Below are 16,351 nucleotides of genomic sequence, written 5' to 3' on the forward strand. Positions count from 1 at the left end.
ATTTTGCACATTTTGAAGGGGACAGCCCAGAAAATTTGACAAAAAATCTTAAAAATATTTTGTTCCCAGATTTTGATGCAGATTTATGAAGAATCGATCCACAAATCGTTTAAAGTATTCCGCTCAAGAATCGGATGAATATTTCCTAAGATATGGCCTACGCAGAGCCCAGAAAATTTGACAAAAAATCTTAAAAATATTTTGTTCCCAGATTTTGATGCAAATTTATGGAAAATCGATCCACAAATCGTTTAAGGTATTCCGTTCAAGAATCGGATGAATATTTCCTAAGATATGGCCTTCGCAGTGGGTCATATGGGGCTCCCCATGCATTCTGCACATTTTGAAGGGGACAGCCCAGAAAATTTGACAAAAAATCTTAAAAATATTTTGTTCCCAGATTTTGATGCAGACTTGTGGAAAAGAAATCGAAGGTGTAACTTTCAGCATGAGGGGCCCTGAAAGCCTTTCGTCGGGGGGGCCCAGTGGGCAAGCGCGCCTTTGCCCACCTGTTAAATCCGCCACTGTTTGCATCAAATGGAAAATATATCTACACATATTCATTGCTCGAAAATATGACTAACCAACCAATCCTCAATAAAAAAATCATGACATTTTTTTAAGCTTTTCATTCTGTTAGTAGTAAAAAATAAAAAGTAACCAATAATAAAATTAAGAAGTAAATATTAAATCTTTAAAAACAAAATTGTTCGTAATTGTATTGCCTTAATATTTAAAAAATACAAGTTCTTTATAAATTAAAAACAATAAAAATAAATACATTTGAATGAAGCGCCACTTACACAGAAAATGATCAAAAGCTTATCGATGCATCGAAATTGGTGTGGCCAGGAATTTCATTTACCTAGGGTGGTTTGAATACCTGGCCACCCTAAAACTATTAAACCTTTAAAGTTTTCTGTTTTTTAACACTCTTTATTTGACATACTGTTTTGCAACACTGGCACATTTGTTTTTAGTTTTTATTAACATGCAAATTTCTTATCAGTTTGTTTTTGGTTTCACCATTTTTCTATGCAGAAATTTGTTTAATTGATTGATTATTGTGAAAAAGCACAGCTGAAAGGTAGAATGCCGCCCACAGAGACTCTGAGGCCTGGGGAACGTGGGGGATCGTCCGCTGGCGGATCAGGAGCCGCAATCAGTGGCGGCCCTGAACATACATATATTATTAGACAGAGCAACAAAAGTTATGAGCACCGGGACTCCCAGGCCACTGCCATGTCGGTGGATTATTCTGGTCAGTGGGTGCTGTTGGCGGGACGAGGCCACTTAGCCTTGCAGCGACTGGGCCAGGACGACGGTACATTACGCCGCCACGAGCGCCAGTCCAAGTACGAGGTCTCAGTGGCCGAATTTGCCATATGTCCAAGTCGCAAAGAGTACTGCGCAATAGCGGTTTGTATTTGGTATGTTTTAAATAAACAGTATAAACATAAACCTTTACCTTTTTAGACGAGCCAGCACATAGACATCGTACGCTGGGGTACATCAGAGCCTTTCTATGAAAACTCCCTTCGTGGGCATACACGCACTGTGACCGACATCGATTGGCACGGAAAGGATCCTAACCTGCTGGTCAGCTGTTCCATTGATACATTCTCTCACATCTGGGATCTTAGGGAGCCGAGGAAGCCCGCCTTGTCTTTGAATGCCGTCTGCATGTGTAATTTAGTCTACAATTTCTTTATAAAAATTTTGCAGTCTAACGTCCTGTATATATATTTCTAGCGGGTGCCACCCAAGTGGGCTTTAATCGCGTGTCCGGACATCTTTTGGCAGCGGCTCATGATGGCGATCTGCGAATCTGGGATATTCGCAAAGGTAGCTGCCCCACGCACTATATCACGGCGCATTTGAACAGAGTTCACGGCATCAATTGGAGTCACAAAAGAGAGACCTGCTTAGCCACCGCCAGCCAAGACGGAACAGTCAAGTACTTTGATGTATGCAATCCTCGTCGAGCCGAGAAAATAATCACTACCATGTCACCTGTTTGGAGGGCGCGATATACAGTAAATTACATACCAACTCTGACTTAAGTTTCTATTTTATTTTTTAAAACAAATTATTTTCTTCTATAGCCCATAGGAAATGGCCTGGTGAGCATTGTTGTACCCCATTTAGGCCGCGGGGAGAATAGCCTTTTGTTATGGAGTAATAGCAAGCAAACAGATCCTATATGCTCCTTTGTTGGACACACTGATGTCATCCTCGACTTTGCCTGGCGCCCCAATCGCGAGACAACTACAGAAATTGTGAGTATCACGGAACAAAATATTTCCATCCCCATATATGTAACAATTTCTTTGTTAGGAACTGGTCACCTGGTCCAGAGATCGCACACTTCGAGTTTGGAAAATAGATGACAATATGCTGAATCTTTGCGAACCGTCTGCTGAGGAGGAAGAACCTCGATTCGAGCCAGACTTGAGTGAGTTGCGGGCACCCACACCGCCAGAATTTCTGCATCCGCGTTCCACGATGACAGCTGCCTCGCTTCCCATCTCTACTGGCGATGGAGCATCCAACACCCTTCCAATGGCTCGCTCGCCAAGTTTCGGTTACTATCGTCGCGAAGAGCCACACATAGCCAGATCTTTGACAGATCAACCAACTTGTTCCCTGCACCACGAGTTCTCGCTGCTGAACACTAACATGCCGCATGTGGAGGTGGACATGCTGGATGCCATCAAGCGATATGCCTGCTTTAAGATATCCGCCGGTGGTCACACGGTTATACTGCAAGTTACCTTTGCAACCTCGTATCCCAGTCCTAGTGCACCACCCGAATTTCAGCTCTGCCAGGGGACTACGCTATCCAGTGATGTGAGCGGAATTTTGTTGAAAGTGCTCCGCTGCAATGCCCTGCAGCGCGTGAAGAAGTCACGCACCTGCTTAGAGCAGTGCCTGCGAGCCCTAGTGGCAGCCATGAAAAAAAAAATAGCGGCTGTCGCAGGTGAAGGTGGGGCGGATCGCAGCCAGCTTCTTTTGCAGTCTCCTCGTTTGGAAGGAGCACTCTCTAGTGCACTTCACGATGCCTGCATTCCTTATCCGCGCACCTCAGGCGTGCACTTCAACGCGATTGGTCTGCTGACCACCTTCTCCCAGCCGGTAAACAAGCGGCTCACCCTCAGGCAACACTCGGCCCTAGCCCCAAGGACTCTTTCCTCAATCAATGGGAGCTGCTTGTTGGGTAATGTTATGGCAACAGCCCAACGTGATGCGAATGCCTCTTTTTACCTCCAGGAACGGATGATAGCTGGAAAACCAGGCAAGCAGCGTGCCATTCGGCAAATGAACGGCTCTCCAGTTGTCCATGTGTACGATGCCAGCAGCCTCTTGCACATTAATAGATCCATGGCCAGGGAGTTCTCAATCGATAAGCTCGACATTGCGAAAACCTGCCGTAGGAACGGCGAGGTATGTCGCAATCACGGGCGGACTGACTTGGTACCCGTTTGGCTCCTGGCTGAGCTTATAGCAACGCCTCAAGTTCAGCATGATCCTTTTAAAAAGTCCCTTCTAGAGTCGCTGATCATGCACTATGCCATTTCTGGAGACATCCAAACAGCTGTGCTGCTGGCATGCTTATTCGACAAGTGTCCTGCGTCCGGAGGTAGCACAATGGATATAGTTGGAAGGTTGCCGTTACAGCTGAACTCTCAAATTTCTCCGTACCACACCGTGCTTCCGCTGGAAGTGAAGTCCTCATCCTCGCACAACACGTGGCAGCAACTAAAACAACTCCGTAGCAATTCATGGTCGGACTCTTTAGATCTGGAAGTCAGACATCTACAGTCTGATGGCTATACTTGTTCTTTGATTAGACGCGCAAAGGTCCCTCTCTTCGATCAGTTTAAGCGGGCGTACGCTGAGATCCTCTTCGGCTGGCAGCTGCTCTCGAAGCGGGCCCTCATCCTCAAGCACACCCAGAACCCTCCGCCAACTGTACAGGGAGTGGAGTTCGTCACCGAGTGCGGTTCGTGCGCCAAGCCAAAAAGGACACCGAAATGTGAGCCGTGTAAGCGACCCGTCCTATTCTGCGTGCTCTGTCGCCTTCCCGTTCGAGGAGCAGCCAACGCCTGTCTAGCCTGCGGACACGGCGGCCACATTGATCATATGATGCAGTGGTTCGAAGTGAGTTTTATAAAAATTCCTAAACAAAAATATGTGTATTGAGCATTTGAATTAATTTACAGAATCACAAGGTGTGTGCCACGTGCGGATGTAGTTGCTTGGAACGCACCTCGAGTCTCCTTGCCCTTCTGAGCTGATGGCTTCTCTTGTTTTTTTATTATAAAGACAAGAGTTATCTTCAGACTATATGCGGAAGGTTTTTTACGTTGTAAGAACAGAAAAGTGATTGAAAAATAGCTCTTAAAATATGACCAACAATAGTTACTAGTTGTATGTTTTTTAAATACATTTATATATATTCGTTTTATTTTCAGTTTCTCTTTACTTATTCCGTAGTCTTAACATATACGTTTAACTTGTAGTTTCTGCTTTTGCGATCATGTATTTTATCGAAAGTTTTTCTTGTTAGAAATGAGTTTATAAAATAGTTCTACATCTCTGACTTGTAAGGTTTTTATGTTTTTTTAGTAAACGTCAATTTTTTAAAAAAATCAAAAGTATCAAATTAACTAGGCAGCAAAGACTGGCAGAAACGAAATTAAATTATAAAAGATATTGCATTTTGGGAAAATAAGAAGCTAATACAATTTCAATATCGCGACATAAACATAATAAATGAGGCCTTGATTTAAACAACACGCACACATCACAAGTAAATAAAAAAAAATTAAAAGCATAGATAAAACTTCATTCCTTAAAGCGCAGAGCTTGGCCGAGTGCTTTCGAGAAGGGATAACCTGCATTTTGGGCTTAACTACAAGCGTGTATGTGTATGTGAGGGGCGTGGTCCGTGATTAACTATCGTAGATAGGGATCGAGGAAGCTAGGAGTACCAGACGTTGGACAGGCTGGATCGCTCTTGATATCATTTGAGCTGTTCGCGATAGCCCATGATAGCCTTCATCAGGAGACGCACGTTGCTGAACTGCGAGTTTTTGGGGCAGTTCTTGATAAACAGCTGACAGTTGCGGTACAGCTCGGAGAGAACTTTCGGTGCGTGTTCCCGGGTGATCGGATCAGCCATGTTAATGGCCAAAAGTGCCTCATTGAGATACCTGAAACCAAAATATTTATAATTGTACAAATTTCAGGAAAGTATAATAACCCACTTTTGTTTAAGCTCGTTGTGATTGCTCATATCTGCGGAGATTTGCTGGATGAGCGAGAGAAGCACCTTTTGCTCCAGCCTGCATCCTTCGGGAGCGAAGGCCTGGTTGCTATCTGTGTGTCGTAGTGTAAACTCCACTAGGGTGAGGTCGTTGGCCAGCAGAGCCTGGTGAAAGGCCTTGTTGATCTGTCCGGCTAGTAGGAGCTGCTTAATGCTATCTCTTAGATCGTAGGTGGGCGCCGGTGTGGCTGCCTGCGAGCGCATAGCCATGTTCTGGGTCTCCATGTGCTTGCGCAGTTCGGCCCGAATAGTTTCTTGGACCTGACGGGCCAGCAATATCTCCAGGCTCTTCACTTCGCGCTGGGTCTCCAGCATGGCATCCGTGAGTTCAGTGCGGTGCTTGTGCAGGCTGGTTTCTACCAACTGCTTAAGCATTCCAAGCTTGTTGTTCAACTCTTCGGAATTGGCACCCACCGCATGCGGCTGAGGCATGTGCTGCAGGTAGTTATTAAACTGGACCATGACTGAAGACAAATAAATGGGATCTTACAACTTTTAGAGCTTTACAATAATGTTATTAATCCTTACAGTCTTTAATTCCTACACTGAAGGCATCATGCAGCTGCTTGAACATGTTTTGGGAAGATTTCTCGTAGGCGGGAATTAATGTGCTGCTCATGGACTCGATAAAAGCAGTCTGTAGACTAGCCTGAACGCCAATCAGCACGGACTTACCAAAAGCATCCAGGAATGTCTTTGAATAAAAAAAAGGATAACATTACAATGCTTTAGTTATCAAAGTTAAGTTACCTTGCTCTTGCACACTTGTGCAATATTTTCCTTGACCGTCTTATCGAACACACTCAACTTTTGCACAATTTCCACCTGCATTTGGGCCTGAAGTTGATCCATTTTCGCATTTACGCGGGGAACTATCTGCCGCTGCAGTTCCATGTTCAGGACGTTTCCAACTATCTCTGGGAAGTGGTTCATTACATACTGATTGAGCATTTGGAGAACGGAATCTCGCAGATCCCGATTCTGAATTTCTCTGGAGTAGAATGATTGGGGATATAAATGGGTTATGTACAAAAGCAAATATATAAAATGTAATCTCACCGCGCAGCTAAGAACTCGTTCAACTTTTTTTTGTGTTCGTTTTCGTATCTCTTGAGGTACTGTTCCATCAATTTGGACAACTGCATTTCGATTTTGTAGGCCAGCTGGTTGACATTTTTGGGTTCCAGGGACGCGTCTGGCTTTGTAGGCTGCACCATCAAAATTTGTTGCTGCTGTTGCTGCAAGTTGGTAACCTCCTTCTCCAGCTTGTTTATTTGCTTAGATTGCGCCTTTACTAGATCTGTTGTACAACTCATAAAGACATGGTTTCACCAATGTATCGCAGCTAAAACTCACCTATCAACTGGTCGATCTTTGAATTTAGTTCCCCGTTGCCATTGGAACCTTCGCACGCTCCACTGATTGCAGTATTGTCGCTGCTGCTGTTACTAGTATTGAGAGTTGAGGCCGTGTTGTTGTTGGTGCTATTACCAACAACGGCATTGCTATTGCTGTTGGCACTGTTGATGTTCCCTCCACCCAAGGTAGGGGGCACATTGCCATTATTGGTATTCTGCACCGCCTGGGACATAATTTGTGCTGCATTTTGTAGTTCGGCGGAGTTTGTAAGCGGCAATTTCACCATCGGCCATGCCCCGTCAACTGCCTCCAAAAGGGGCGATGAGTTGGCCAGCTCCTCATCATCGTCGTCATCATCCTCCAAATTCTCCAGCTCAGCTTCGTAGGAATCGACGTCTTCCTGGGTGGCCATAATCTCCTGAACTTCACGGCTCGGACTAGAACCGCCGCTGGCCAGATTTTCAGCCAAATTGCGTTCCGGATTGCGGTCAATAGCTATGAAGTTTTTGCGTGCTTCTAGTTTCTTCATCTTTTGCTGTTCGCGATCCTCAATCAAAGTATTGTTCATCAGGTTGAGGAGATTCGCATTGGAATTCTCCACAGTTTTTGCAGTCACCGTGGCCAACATACGCAACGTGTTTAGTACCGCGGAATCAATGGATTCCGTCGTTGCGCCTCCAGTTGACGAGCCATCGGCAGCCGCGCTGGTGGTAGAACTGGTAGCCACCACCACAGCTGTTGCTGTAGATGTTCCGCTGGCACTGAAGGCGTCTGGGGTCATTAGATTAACCTAACAAATAAAAATTGGATATGAATATAATTTTTAAATTAAAATATTATTTTCACCTGTGGATAAGCACTTCCGAACTGCGGCGACTCCGACTTCGATGCCTCCTGGTTAATGACTGTCTCTTGGAGAATAGCCGATGGAGCTGCCGCTGCAGCCGCCGCCACTGCCACGACCGCGGAAGAGCTGCCCGTGGAGGTTCGTTTGGCTGACTTCCCAAACAGAGAATCCAGCGCAGTTGCACTGCCTGGAGATTCCGAGTCCTGCTTTATTATCAGACTGTCGTCTGGTGTCTCTGATCGCTTGCTACTGCTCAGGCTGCGTCGCTCCGCATTTTCTGCTACTGCCATACACGGCTGATATATTATCTGGCACTCTTGTAGACTCTTGGCCTGCACCACAAACATGTGCAACACCAATGCATAGGTTGAGTTGTTATCCTCGTCAAAGTCCTCAGGCTCCTCGAATGGATAGTAGCTTTCTATGGAGCTCTTCACCCGGCGCATTGTGGCATTTACAATTGAGAACGAAAGAATTCCCGAACTCAGCTTAAATTCGGCAATGTTATGAATGCGTTTTCCCTCGCCACCTTCTCCATCACTGTCGCCGGAATCAGATCTGCCTGTGCTGCCGATTTGCAACACATAAACAGCCAAACAATCTATACTAGACAGCACCAAATAATTGGCACTGCGGTCGATTCCGGCTATGAAGTAACCGTGTTGCACCGGTGCCGGAATTGAGGCCTCCAAATTTATCGTCTGTTGGCATTCCCACAATGAACAGTTCCACAACTTGATTTCGGTATTGGCATCACTCGTTGTAATCACATGCTGCCAGTAGGCTCTAAAAAAAAAAAAAATTAGTTAGTTAAACATAATGGCACAGCCCCCGAAACTAAACCTGAATGAGCTTATGCAGATCTATTTTTTACAAGAATATGATAGTTTTGAAAGAATTAAATTATAGACTTACTCTTCCACAGGCTTGTTGATGTTATCCAGGAAAAATAGTGAGGAAACCTTCTTGCCATCGTGTGGCTTCCACTCGTGAAGGCAGCGATGATTGCGTACGTCAAACAGATAAATTTGGTAAAATCGAACCAGTCCGTCAGCACACGCAGCAGCCACTGTCGTGCCATCCGGCGACAAAGCGGCACATGTAATAAGCGAGTCCTCCTCGATTTTTAAATACCCAGTTTCTAGGGCAGCCGGTTGAATCTTGCCACGCTTAAACGAAAAGTATAATACTTAACCGACTTTAAAAGCTATAAACCTTGAATGATTACCCCATGCTCGGAAACTATCATTTTCACGTGGAAACACTGGAACTGAGAGCTACGCGACCAGATTAGCAGCTGGTTTTCATCGTCTTCATCGTGAATCGATGCGTTAGAGTTGTTGCTGCAGACATACGGGCACCAAGATACCATATCGTACTCGGGAGTGTAGTTTGCGATGGGGTCCTCAACTTTCAGCACTAGATTGCACAGCAGGTTGCCTTCGATTAGATCGACCTTGTAGACAAAAAGCGAACTGACATCGATTACAGCCAAGATGCGTTCGCGATCTGTATGGGCAAACTGTAGGTCCAGGACCTCGCCACTCATTCCTTTGATCAGTGCTCGCATACTGGTGCTGATATTGCACACACGTACCATTCCCTCCATGCCGGTGGCTTTATTGTTGACTGACAGAAAAACAATATTTATAAAATTGAAACAAAATTGTCCTCTATAAACCTAGTGCGCCTCACCGTTAATAGCGTACGCCAGGTGCTTTCCATCGCGATGGACGGCCACCAAATGACCGGGATAGTAGTACTTGCGCTCCCACTTATAGTCAACGATGTTCTTTAGCTTGACTTTGGAAGATCCGCGTGTGTGGACGCCGCCGGAAGCCAAGACCTTTGTGTGATTGGTCCTTAGAGGGCGACAGACCTGCTTCTCGTGCGCCAAAAAGTTGCTGCACGTATTATTAATTAAAGAGCATTTAAAATAAATATTAAGGTCTAAATAACTTCAAAAAACAATACATACATGATTTCCACATCCGTTGACTCTGCCGAATTGCCATTAGCGGCAATTGGCTCGTTCTGGTCGACGCCAGAACTCATCCTATTGGCTTCTCGAATGGATCGGGCTCTGATAGAAATATCTTCTTTCGTTTTTAGTGCTCTGCCACACCTTGGATATTTGAGGGAGGGCGGAGGCGTCTTACGAAAAATTGGTAAGTGTGCTAGCGCGAATAGCGCGATTAACATTGACACATCGGCCGACTGCGATACGAATGTGGGTATATGTACATTTATTTCACCAGTTCTTTTGCAGGCAGAAGCGCATCTTCAACTCACCTGCCGTATCAAATTTTAGCAGAGCAGAGGATTCGTTGGATTTGTTCTCCTTCAGCGAAACTCCTTCGGCGAAAACTGGCAAAAACTTTGCGAGTTTCGTCGGGCAAGTTAATTGATTCGGAACTTTCTTGGAACTAAATCCTAAATGGAAGTCCTTTCAATAAACTCGTAGATATTCGCAAAAATTTTTGCTCAATGCCGCAAAGCCCTAGAGATGTGTAGCGGCGTATGAAATGGTAATCGATAACGGAAAGCGTCTGATATCGGTTAGCAAGTCTCAACAGGGATGGAAGCTCAATGGTATTTTTTAAAATCAGTAGCTTGTGGAGTGCTGGAAAACGTCCATTGGTTTAAACTAAACTTTTTGCGAAACGAATATCTACAGGGTCCTGGAAATGACCTAAGCATCCAGCATCCCCACCAAAGGTAATCCATCTTTGTTATACATTTTATATATACACATGATTTTATACTAGTTAAAGAGAGAGGATTTTATACTAGTACTATTATAATTTTTGACCTTATAAAGTTCTTATAGGCTTGTATATTCTTGACCAGGATCACCTCCTGAGTTGATATAATGTATGAAATGCATGACCGCCTGCTTCTACGTGAATTAGTCTCTCAGTTGTAAAGTTTTCGACTTTAAACTTTTCACTCATTTATTAATGGGAAACATGGGAAATTTTTTATTCTTATAAGGATTGCCCAACTATATCCGATATCTGCGATGTATATCCGATTTTAACTGCAAGGGTATTTTAGGACTTTTCTATCTTATTTAAAATAACCTTGGGCTTAAATTAAAAAAAATACGGATGTAATCCGCCAGAAAAAAAAACCCTCGAAGGTTATAACCTTTCCAACAAATATCTCATTTTGGAGGGAAAATAATGACACATTTCCTATTGAATTTTTTTCTTTTTTTATTGCATTTTTTTTTAGCTTTTAACATCAACTTAATATATTATTCATTATTTATAGAGATGTATGTCCATCCAAACAACACATATTATTTACGCGTAGCTCTTCACGCAATAATATGATTTTATAGTGTTTCAATATCACTTTATATTTTTCATTACAATTTTTTCTTTTTTTTTTTTGATTTTGTGAAGATCTTTGAAAGTGTTTAACAATTTAAGAAAAACATAGTGGTTTAAGTAAGAGAATAGATAGATACATGCCGGTATACACATCTGATAAATTCGAAGTTGGCACATATATTCATATATATGTTAGTGGTCCGGGTAAATTAAACTTTTCTGCAGTTTCGATCTATTTTAGAGTTTGATTAGATGTACAAATTTTAATAAATTTACATAATATCAATTAGTTTGTGTTTATGAACCGAAAAATAAACATTTCTTTCAATCTTAACCCTATGCCAAGCTTAGAGAAAAAAATGATTAGTTTCAATGATTTTAGAGTTCAGGTTTCTCATTTGTAATACTTAAATAGTTAAGTGCAGTTTCATATCTTTTCAGTTTTTTTCACTTTCGTTATCAATGCCGGAATGAATAGAAGGGTAAATTTTGGAAAGCGAACACAAAAAATGCATAAATAGTAAGGTGGAAAATAAAATACATCGCTGGCAATGCAGGAGATGTTACAGTTGGGAATTGGACCACTTTGTGGCAATTTCATTATACACTAGGTTGAGGATGAGATTGTGAGGCTTTCGAGCAAAAGATCTGTTTGCCATTTACTAGTAACACTTAGAAAAGCACATTTACACATATGTATCTCTAATTATACATATACTATATGTATAATTTATATATATAATTCGATCTGCATAAATATCTATATAGGCGGCATCATTATTGTTCTCGCATAATTGTAATTGTGTCTATTGTGTGATTAAACAGGCCGAAATATTTAATAAGCAACTGAATGCAATGCCAGCGCCAATTAGGGATTTCTAGGAAGGCTCATTTTAAACTCACATTCGCGTATTCAGTTTAATCAGGTTATGCCTTTAAACTCCGCAAGCTTTTTCATATCTTTGTACAGATATTTCGATATCTGAAAAAAAATGCCGCCTTCCCAAATGTGTGCTAAGCTTTTTCGCGGTGCAAAATTTCAATAAGTTGTGATTGCAACGAATAGAAACAACATAAATAATAGATAAACATCATGGGAGAACCGATTCGTTTAGTTGCCTGTGAAGTCTCTTTCGAAAAAAGACATTTTTTAACGATATAAAACATTTTTTACATTACACAAACACGTAAAACTCGCGTTGGAGATGTAGCGACTTTGAAAATGCTTAGATTATAAAAAAATTAGTTTAGAAAGAAAGAAAAATATGAACGGAATATTCTGAACTTATAAATTAAATCAAACAACTTTTAGTCAAAGGATTGTTAGATATCTTTCTACGACTTGGAAAAAGCTTCCTAAACAAATCGATTCACTCAAAAACCTCAATACATTTTCAAGGTTCACCAGTCCGGTCCACCAGTCACGTTAGCCGTCACAGGGCCCGAGTTTGTGGAGCTTGTTCGGCCAGGAGTGTCAGAACCTGTCAAGCCTTCCAGCTTAAGGCGCATTTCCTCCTTGCGCGTCTGGACACTTAACAATTCGTCACTCAAGTCGTTGCAGAGATGCAGAAGAGAGTTGTTCTGCTCGCGCAGCTTCTGCAGAAGTTCCGTTGTGCTGCCCTGTCCTTTCGTAAAGGTCACATGTCGAAGGGAGTCACTGATGGCAGTCACTCGCTTCTCAAAGCTCTCGGCACTAGGTAGGACCGTTCCTACTGTAGTGGGAGCCCGCGGTGGCGGCTGCTGGGGCGGTGATTGTGGCTTTCGGTACACCTCAAATGCAGAGACACGCGTTTGCTGCAACGTAATCCTCGTAGGCGGAGCAGCCTGTGGGGGCGGTGCTACTGGAGGTAACGAATGCAACTGCTGTTCGTCCGCCTAAAAATGAACAATCCGAGATTATAAATAACTTAAAATTATAAAATAGATTGGTTTGAACGTAAAACTACTGAATTTGGACATATTGCACTAATGGAACTACGGCCAATTTGCATTTAATGCGTTAAGAGTTGCATTAGAGTTAGTGGTTTGGACTTACGATGCTCGCGGCGCTGCCTTCATCGGCAAAGTGCGTGAAATCGGCAAAACCCGTTGAGGTTTGCATATCGAAGCTGGTCTGCGCAGTAATCTTAACAAAGAGTGGGGTCGCATATTTATACACATTCAATAAGTACAGATGAGTAAGTAAAGAAAATAAACAAATAAAGATAGACGTACATTCATGTATGGCGCAAAGAGTATTTTTCTGTCTAAATTAAAATTTATTTAGGAACTAAACAAGTACTTTTCGCTCATTCTTTATCCTATGGAATAAATAACTTTGCCTAAGTAGTAATTTTTATAAAAACCAAAAACGCAATTTCAAAAGAAGGGTTTATGTTCTTAAACTTGTCTAGAAATTAGTGGTCTTATCATGTAAAAGAAACAAATAGAAGGGTAGTTCTAAGGGTAATCTTACCTCTTGCTGAGCACCGCCAGTGGTGACCACTTTGAACTTGTTCAGGTCCAGACTGCTGCTACGTGCATGGCGATGGGGCCTTGGGGGTGGCAAGGGCGGTGGCTCCTTTTTTGGCGCCCCGTAGACAGTCTGTTGCTCCGGCGGTTCGCTCGGTCCGCTAGATCCAATGCTCGCCTCCCGTTGCGGCGGCGGAGGCAGTGCGCTGTTTTTAGCCGGCAGCTTTTTGGCCTGGGGCCTCTGGATGGCACGCAAATCATTGCTATCACGATGGGAACTGGGAACATTACCGCCTGACGACTGACTGGTCACCACGGTAGATGTGATAGCCTTGGGGCTGTCCTCCCGTAAAATCACAACACTTTCGTTGTCGTTAGATGGCTCGGTCGAGGCAGCCGTGGCTGTGCCTAAAAATATAAAAAAACAAGAATTTAGATACCAAAATTTGATCTCTCTCTGAAAAAAAGTAGAACTTGCCAATGGGCGTCACTCTAAGCGGTACTGGGTGAAGGATCTGAGGGTTGGATACTACATCTTGTGCGGAGCGCTTCATATCAAACAGTGCTGGCTTGAGACCGGGACTAGTAACGATAGGAGCAGCAGCGGGAGCCGCCTGCTCCCCAACTGATGACTGCACGGGGGCCACACTCGATGTGGGAGATTCACTAAATTTTGTCCATTGGCTGGCGGGTTCTACAGCGTTTCCTGTGGTGGAAATCGTTCCAGATGCAATCTTCTCAACGTTTGGCGAATTGGAAATGCTGCGGTTCATGGATGGTGTAGCCTCGCGCCTTGAACTATTGCTGGCCTGCGAGGACGTTGAGATGTTGCTCTGATTCATTATATTCTTGTCGCCGGGCACATTTTGACGCGGTTTGCTGGAGGAACTACCTCCACTCAGATTGCCGGCAATAATCGTGTTGTCAGTATGGTCGTCCTCCTCGTCATCATTTAAGTGCAGGAGATCGGCCTCAGGCGGCTCCTGTGGCTGCGACGTCGCCGACGAAGATCCCACTCCACTTCCCCCAGTAACTCCCACCTGCAACACGTTAGGATGCAAGCAGTGAGGTAGGCTGGTGGGCAGAGGAATGTTGTTGCGCCGCAATACTACCAAATGCATTGCGGCAGTGAATTCCGATAAGCTTAGAGCACCATCACGAGTCACATCGCACAATTGCCAAATATGCCGCAGCTCTTCTACAGGAATGCGGCTCTTCTCAAAAAATACCCTTCAGGAGAAAAACAAATAAATCAAAATATATATCACCTTTAAGACTTTAAATCAGAAAATCACCTAGCTGCCTGACCGGAAAGAAGTCCATGTGGATCCCTTTGCACCGCCTTGAACTGCTTATTGTAGTACTCGCGCTGCTCAGGTGTTATTTGATACAGCGTGACCAGTTCATTTTCGTTTTCCTCGTCGTCGCTGCTATGACGGTCCGAAGACTCCTCTTCAGTGCCCAGAAGTTGGCGGTGCTCGTCGCCCAGCAAGCCGTGCCACAAAGTGTCCTGGGCCCATGGTCGTTCGGCCACACTGTTGGTGGGCGTGGGGCTGTCGCTATTGGTGCTCCAGGCCTCCGGGGAGCCACCACCACCGCGACGCCGCTAAAGAAAAAACAACAGATAAGACGAAAAATTTCGGCAAAGCTAATTGATAAGATACGGACCCTGACATTCTCCCGACTGCTACTGCTAACGACTCCGCTACCATCCGTACCGCGTCCATGACCACTAGCCTCATCCACTGATTCGTTCTGCTCTATCTCAGAGTCGGTACTGGGGAGATCAGAGACATCCTGAAACTGTTCCTGCTGTGAGTTACGACGCAAAGAGTTGCTACAATCCCCCGAAACACTTAATCCGTTCTCAACTAGAGAAACAGGAGCCGTGGCCGCCTCCTTCCAACTGAAGTGGGGCAATGGCAACGGCACTGAGGCGGATATTAGTTCCTGACGCAGTGGCATAGCCGCTTGGTGGGCGGCAATGAGCTTGAGGCACGAGTAAAACTGGCACCGCGAGATGTGGAGCGCCGCGGAGGGAATTCCAGCCAGACCAGTGATCTACAATAAAATCACCATTAATTAAAAAAAGAACGTAAAATGAAAGTGCAATGTACATATGTATTTAGCTAGAGAAAATAATTTCTTACGCATTTACTGGTTTATAAAACCTACCTCAATAACCGCTTCATTGCTAATGTCCGCCGAGCGAAATAGTTCCGTGGCTTTTAGAATGGGCACCTTGCCAGTGTTCTCCACGTCGCAGCATTGAAAGAGTTCGCTGTAGAAACGCGACTCCGGCTCTGTAAGCGACACGTCCATTACAGCCGCCTACTTGTTGACAATTTAGTGGGCTTCGAGCGTGAGCAAGCCACGCCCCTTTCCTCCGTTGCCTAGACTCGATATAATCCAATCAACTTCCTTTTTTCTGTCCGATTCTATAAGTTTCGTTTGTTTATTTCCACGCCTATCAAAACCAGCCCCCCCGCTTCCCCCTTTTACAAATAATGCTGATTCTATGTACAAATGAGGGCGAGAAAATATCTTTTGCTTTGCTTTTCAGATAGTTTCACTTGCTCCACAGGCGGATGGGCTTGGCCGCGGTTCTTGGCCCTGTAAGTGGTCAATGGAGCACACCAGCTTCCGCTAACTCCACGGGTTTCAATTAATTTCGATTTTTATTCCGTTTTTTCGCAAACTCTTTTTTTCCTGTGAGCGATTACTCGTGATACGATACTTATCGAATGGTCAGCTGGTAGCCCTGTACCTGTTAACGTGTACTCAGCCCTGTTGCTGAACTTAAGAAGTTAAGGTAAAAATCGAGGATTTTTAAAGCAAACTCGATACAAAAAATAGGAGGTTTTCATTTAAATAATTATTAATTTTAATTGTCATGTGTATTATTATATGTTATGTATGTTATTTAGGATTTAATGAATTATGTGTAATGTATGTTCTTTGTTCTTTAAAAAAAAATATTTTCTGTTTAATATTTTTTAAAATATTAAAATTTAAATTGTTATTTTC

At 43.7% G+C, this 16,351-nt stretch overlaps 3 protein-coding genes across 4 annotated transcripts; 1 reads left to right on the forward strand and 2 right to left on the reverse strand.

Annotated features, from left to right (window-relative positions):
• Positions 1 to 931: 931 nt before the first annotated feature.
• Positions 932 to 4,468, forward strand: Wdr59 (WD repeat domain 59). The gene is made up of 6 exons (XM_017253338.3): positions 932 to 1,419; positions 1,477 to 1,687; positions 1,753 to 2,036; positions 2,106 to 2,279; positions 2,338 to 4,161; positions 4,224 to 4,468. The coding sequence occupies exons 1-6, from the start codon at positions 1,093 to 1,095 to the stop codon at positions 4,296 to 4,298; spliced, it is 2,895 nt and encodes a 964-aa protein (XP_017108827.2). The 5' UTR covers positions 932 to 1,092; the 3' UTR covers positions 4,299 to 4,468.
• Position 4,469: 1 nt separating this feature from the next.
• Positions 4,470 to 9,967, reverse strand: Ge-1 (Enhancer of mRNA-decapping protein 4 homolog Ge-1). The gene is made up of 12 exons (XM_017253337.3): positions 9,828 to 9,967; positions 9,514 to 9,752; positions 9,231 to 9,439; positions 8,764 to 9,164; positions 8,451 to 8,704; positions 7,535 to 8,321; positions 6,686 to 7,478; positions 6,389 to 6,629; positions 6,080 to 6,320; positions 5,858 to 6,023; positions 5,271 to 5,793; positions 4,470 to 5,216 (listed from the first exon to the last, which is right to left on the reverse strand). The coding sequence occupies exons 2-12, from the start codon at positions 9,735 to 9,737 to the stop codon at positions 5,027 to 5,029; spliced, it is 4,029 nt and encodes a 1,342-aa protein (XP_017108826.2). The 5' UTR covers positions 9,738 to 9,752; positions 9,828 to 9,967; the 3' UTR covers positions 4,470 to 5,026.
• Positions 9,968 to 10,735: 768 nt separating this feature from the next.
• Positions 10,736 to 16,063, reverse strand: Reps (RALBP1 associated Eps domain containing). Of its 2 annotated transcripts, XM_017253301.3 has the most exons (7): positions 15,500 to 16,063; positions 14,993 to 15,385; positions 14,620 to 14,930; positions 13,803 to 14,554; positions 13,329 to 13,732; positions 12,909 to 12,998; positions 10,736 to 12,748 (listed from the first exon to the last, which is right to left on the reverse strand). In XM_017253301.3, exons 1-7 carry the CDS (start codon positions 15,644 to 15,646, stop codon positions 12,275 to 12,277), a joined length of 2,571 nt encoding a protein of 856 aa, XP_017108790.2. In that variant the 5' UTR covers positions 15,647 to 16,063; the 3' UTR covers positions 10,736 to 12,274. The 2 variants fall into 2 exon arrangements, with proteins under 2 accessions (XP_017108790.2, XP_017108791.2); XM_017253302.3 differs by lacking the exon at positions 12,909 to 12,998 and having other exon boundaries at positions 15,500 to 16,062.
• Positions 16,064 to 16,351: the final 288 nt, after the last annotated feature.

The sequence above is a fragment of the Drosophila bipectinata genome, chromosome 2L (assembly GCF_030179905.1).
Source record: "Drosophila bipectinata strain 14024-0381.07 chromosome 2L, DbipHiC1v2, whole genome shotgun sequence".
Classification (NCBI taxonomy): Eukaryota; Metazoa; Arthropoda; class Insecta; order Diptera; family Drosophilidae; genus Drosophila; species Drosophila bipectinata.